At 48.1% G+C, this 5,037-nt stretch overlaps 2 protein-coding genes across 2 annotated transcripts in view; one reads left to right on the top strand and one right to left on the bottom strand.

The window, feature by feature from the left end:
* Nucleotides 1-568: 568 nt before the first annotated feature.
* The window catches only part of LOC117939352, a 10,240-nt gene continuing 5,771 nt past the window's right edge, over nt 569-5,037 (bottom strand). The window contains exons 2-14 of the mRNA XM_034864618.1: nt 4,596-4,697; nt 4,309-4,398; nt 4,079-4,218; nt 3,830-3,956; nt 3,321-3,401; nt 3,138-3,239; nt 2,579-2,626; nt 1,933-2,118; nt 1,555-1,685; nt 1,378-1,450; nt 1,156-1,227; nt 942-1,067; nt 569-625 (exon numbers count right to left, since the gene is read on the bottom strand). Coding sequence (XP_034720509.1) covers nt 1,222-1,227; nt 1,378-1,450; nt 1,555-1,685; nt 1,933-2,118; nt 2,579-2,626; nt 3,138-3,239; nt 3,321-3,401; nt 3,830-3,956; nt 4,079-4,197 — 873 coding nt within the window. The 5' untranslated portion in view covers nt 4,198-4,218; nt 4,309-4,398; nt 4,596-4,697 and the 3' untranslated portion in view covers nt 569-625; nt 942-1,067; nt 1,156-1,221. The remainder of the gene's footprint in view (nt 626-941; nt 1,068-1,155; nt 1,228-1,377; nt 1,451-1,554; nt 1,686-1,932; nt 2,119-2,578; nt 2,627-3,137; nt 3,240-3,320; nt 3,402-3,829; nt 3,957-4,078; nt 4,219-4,308; nt 4,399-4,595; nt 4,698-5,037) is intronic.
* The window catches only part of LOC117938780 (collagen alpha-2(IV) chain-like), a 31,202-nt gene continuing 27,013 nt past the window's right edge, over nt 849-5,037 (top strand). Inside the window, exons 1-2 of the mRNA XM_034863647.1 lie at nt 849-855; nt 936-953. Of these exons, the coding sequence (XP_034719538.1) occupies nt 849-855; nt 936-953 (25 nt within the window). The remainder of the gene's footprint in view (nt 856-935; nt 954-5,037) is intronic.

Below are 5,037 nucleotides of genomic sequence, written 5' to 3'. Positions count from 1 at the left end.
GTCTCTTTATATAGACCTTAGTGGTCCCTAATACTGTATCTGAAGTCTCTTTATATAGACCTTAGTGGTCCCCTATACGTACCCAGGTCTTGTCCGTGGGCGCGGTTGTTCCCGTTGATAAACAGCAGCGAGTAGCCGCTGTACATCTGAGTGGATCCTGCAGGGCATTGTGGGATTGAGGCGGTCTGGCTGTGTTTGGTGAACAGGAAGCCGTCGGCCTCATTTGTGTCTCTGCAGGGACCCGGTATCCCGGCAACACCTTTAGCACCCACTGGACCTCGTGAACCTGCGACACCTGTCAACGTAAAGTCAGATCTGGGTCAACCCTTGTGTTGACTTCCCGTCCAAATTGACATGAGGACAACATGAGCACATCATGAGGACAACATGAGGACAACATGAAGACACCATGAGGGCAACATGAAGACAACATGAGGACAACTATGTCATTATGTGGATGTTTGGATGCAAAGATGTCCACAGAAGACAAGACAGAAGCCAGAAGACAGAAGATCGGGTTTCGTACCTTTTGCTCCATGGGGTCCGCGGTCTCCCCGACCCCCTTTCCGTCCAGGAAGACCATCTCGTCCTCTGGGACCAACGGTCCCTATGAAGCCCTTTAAACCTGCAGAACAACACAGCACTGCTTTTAAACCAGGATCCACTCCGCCCTAGAACCAGGACCAGCCCTGTTATATATATATATTATATTAAGGCATTTCCCGATATATCGGTATCGGCATTTATAATTGCCGATTTAAATTATTTTTTATATTCATTCGTCAGAATCATTTATAATGACAAATAAATTATTCCGATTAAATTAGCATTTAAAAAATTAAATAAAAATGGACGGTCAACCATTTTATGAGCATTGGCATTGCATAGTCTGTCCACCAGAGGAAGCTTTATATGGGACTCAAATATTATTCCAGACTCACCTGGACATCCAGGTGTTCCTTGGGCCCCTGGTGGTCCTGTCAGTCCTGGGTTTCCCTCTCCTCCAGGGGGGCCTTGGTCTCCAAGCACCTGAATCACCTCTGAGTGTGTGTCCTTCCCTTTCTGGCCTGCAGGGGGAAGTATTCAGGAGAGGACCTCATAGTATTAGTATTAGTATTTGTAATAACATTAGTATTGTGTGAGTCAGTGTGTTACCTCTCTGCCCAGCTGGTCCTGGAGGTCCTGGTGAGCCCTGGTCCCCCGGTGGTCCGGTGCCCCCCATCATACCTGGAAAAGAAGACCAGAGTCCACAAAGCAGCCCAAAAAACAACTTTAAATGCATTTTTCTGCATTTTTGGGCCCGTTTTTTTACATGTGAGTACTCTTAGTTTGCAGTAATACTTAGTTGTACACTGGTGACCTGACTGGAGGTCTTACCAACTGGTCCCGTGACACCAGTGTCCCCCATCTGGCCTTTCTGTCCACGTGGACCTGGTGGTCTTTCTTCACCCTGTCGTCAACAACAACAACAACAACAGCAGGTGGATTAAAGACACTCACTAAGGGGTTCAGATCTACGTCCAGATTCAGATTTTAACCATGGGAAGTACTGACCGGCTGGCCTCGAGGACCAGGGTCACCACAGGAACCAGGTGGTCCTCGGCATCCTCTGGCTCCTTTGGATCCCTTCTCTCCTTTAAAACCAGGACCTGGAGGACCAGGAGGACCCCGAAAGCCCTGTGGACCTACAGAGAGACACAGCGGTTAGATCTCCTGCTGGTTTTCATACAGGACCCGACCAGCGGTCTCCTCAACTCCTCAACGGTAAAACTTGATGGATGATGTCATCCTACAGACATACCTGATGGGTGACATCATTATCATCCCATCATTAACGTAGATGGCTCCCTATGACGCTCTTTTCAAGTTTTATTTAATTTTTATCTTTCTTTATCCTTTGTTCTCGTCTATAGACTCAACGTGTCTCGTTACCTTTGGGTCCCCGTTGTCCGGTGACTCCATTTTCTCCTTTTCCTCCTTCAGTGCAGGCTCCATCTGTGCCAGGCCAACCAGGAGGACCGGGGGGGCCAGGAGCACCGTGACACCCTGGGTGTCCCCCAGGACCAGGAGGACCAGGTGGGCCGCAGGCACCGGGAGGACCCTTCTCCCCAACACATCCTGTGGGGACCAGAGGACAGAGAGGTAGTGATGGCGTTGCATAGTCTGTCCACCAGAGGACGCTCTACAACGTCCCTGTTAGTGATGGCGTTGCATAGTCTGTCCACCAGAGGACACTCTACAACGTCCCCGTTATCTTTTTTTGTCAATGTGTTTTTGTTTAAGTTTCATATCTTAAGTTTGTATTTTTCTACATTTTATTTATCAGAACTTTAATATATTTTGATGTTCTGTTGTGACAATAAAACAAATTATTATCATATTATTTTAGTGAGAACTTATAAATAAATACAAATAACTACTGTTAGGAAAATCTGTTTGTGCTTTGTAACGTGTTTATGGATATTTTAAATATATATCGGCATATGGGATTTTTTAATATTTGTATAATTATCGGCCGTAAAACTCCTTTTATTGGTCGGGCTCCAAATTTAACTCATAATCACAGTTGAGGACTCACCAGGTGGACCTCTCTTCCCATCTGGGCCCCGGGGTCCGCTTCCAGGAGCTGGGGAAAGAAAACCAACCAATCAGAGATCTGTATATATAAATATATCTACAAAATAATATTAATTAATTAATTAACATTTTTCTGCCGCTTATAATGTAAAAGAAAATCCCCAAAAGTGGCCGGGCTGGCTCAGTCGGTAGAGCCGGTGCACACATGTGGAGGTTTGTTCCTCAACGCAGCGGTCCTTTGCTGCATTCCCCCTTCTCTCTAACTTTTCATCTGTCTTGTGGAAATAAAAGCTTCAGATTTCAAAAATCAAAAGAAAACACATCCCTAGCGGTCAGAGCAGATCCATGAAGGGGTTTCTTGGGGTGCACCGACCGGGGGTTCAGTGTCTTGCCCAAGGACACTTTGACACGGCAGTGCAGGGCCAGGGATCGAATCCCCAACCTTCCCATTGGCAGGCAACCGCTCTACCACTGAGCAAAAACTGCCCTAATTACTTGAAACCCTCTCTAGAACCACTATGAATAAAGATGGTGGCCGATCATCCAGTCTGGTCTCCTACCTCCCATGGCTCCTTTCTCTCCTGGAGGTCCAGGTATCCCATCCTGCCCCTGTGTTCCTCTGGGACCAGCTGGACCTGGATCTCCAGGAGCGCCCTTGTTACCTGAAAACAAAGACATGATGAACCCACCGAGAGGACAGATATGGATGCAGTACTGATGGACTATAACTCTGCTTCCTGTACCTGTGAGGCCGGCGGGTCCTGCAGGGCCGTTGTCCCCCGGAGGACCATTACAACCCTTTTCACCAGGAGACCCAGGAGGACCTGAGACCGAGAAACAGACAAAGAGACATGTTGATAGTGTCACGGCACAAGCTTTCCTATAGGCTCCCGGGGCACAAATACAGACTAGCACCCCCTGTTGTCATGGAGACGTATTACATCTTGTCACTTCGGTGTTCAGAGGAACTTTGTAGACCAACTCGGGGAGACGGACCAGTCTGCAGAGGGTCTTCTGGTTGGTGCCTCGGGGGCTTTAGATGTCTATTAATTAACCGTCACCGACTAACGAGTGCTGAAAAATCTCAGAGCTGGTTGGAGAGACGGAGCCGAGCAAAAGTTTAACCCTCGTGTTGTCTCCCGGGTCAAAAACGGACAAATGTAAACCCTGAGGAACACCGGGTCCATCTAAACAGCCGGGTCCACCTAAACAACGAGACCTTGCGAGTATCTGATGTATAGAGGAATCAAACCTCTGCATCCCGGGGATCCAGAATCTCCTTTGGGGCCACAGGGGCCACAGTTTCCTGGAGGACCAACGGTTCCCCTGGTTCCTGGAGGCCCCTTCGTACCCAGACATCCTGAAAATCCCCGATTTCCCTAAGATTTGAACCGAGGAGGAGGAAGAGGAGGAAGAGGAGGACGATTGATTTTTAACGCTGAGAACTATTCACCAAGCGGTTGATAGTGAGAATATGTGTGGCTCTATTAGTGTGTAATACCTTCTCTCCTGGGAATCCTTTAGATCCTGGTCCAGGTGGGCTTGGTTCCCCTTTAGCACCTTTAAGTCCTCCACGTCCTGGAAATCCTTCTGATCCTCGTTCCCCACAAGGCCCGGCATCACCTTTCAGACCTTTAGAACCTAGAAAGAAAATATACATAGATATATATATACACATATAGTGTCATACAACATGCTAAGTCGTCTCCTTAAGCGTCAATAACCCGTTACCTGGCCTCCCCATTGGTCCTTGCATCCCGCTGGGTCCAGGAGGACCAGGGGGACCATTCTCTCCATCTCTGCCCGGGTCTCCAGAAGGTCCTGAAAGACACGTTATAAATTTATTGTCTTGCAAAATCATGAAAACATGACATAAGAACTCGTCATGCTGGATTACAGGCTAAAAATCATCTAGAGTATCATCTGGAGTTTTCACAGCTATTTTTTACAGTGTAGTCCTGATTAAAGGGTCCTAATTAACCAATGGACCAGCAGTGTTTTCAGGAAGTGGTGTTTACCTTGGGGGCCGCAAGTCCCAGGTCTTCCAGCGCTGCCGTCGAGTCCCTGTGGTCCCCGGATGCCTGTCTCTCCTTTACTACCAGTAAGGCCTGGGGGCCCTGAGGGTGAGACAGGAATCAGACAGGTAAGACACAGAGCTGGAGGATGTCATCACATGACACAGGGCTGGAGGATGTCATCACATGACACAGAGCTGGAGGATGTCATCACATGACACAGAGCTGGAGGACGTCATCACATGACACAGAGCTGGAGGATGTTATCACATGACACAGAGCTGGAGGATGTCATCACATGACACACACACACAGCTGGAGGATGTTATCACATGACACACACACAGCTGGAGGATGTCATCACATGACACAGAGCTGGAGGATGTTATCACATGACACACACACAGCTGGAGGATGTCATCACATGACACAGAGCTGGAGGATG

This window comes from Etheostoma cragini, chromosome 3 (assembly GCF_013103735.1).
Source record: "Etheostoma cragini isolate CJK2018 chromosome 3, CSU_Ecrag_1.0, whole genome shotgun sequence".
In the NCBI taxonomy this organism is placed as follows: Eukaryota; Metazoa; Chordata; class Actinopteri; order Perciformes; family Percidae; genus Etheostoma; species Etheostoma cragini.
Note: the sequence above shows the minus strand (reverse complement) of the source record. Positions and strands in the feature narration are given on the sequence as shown.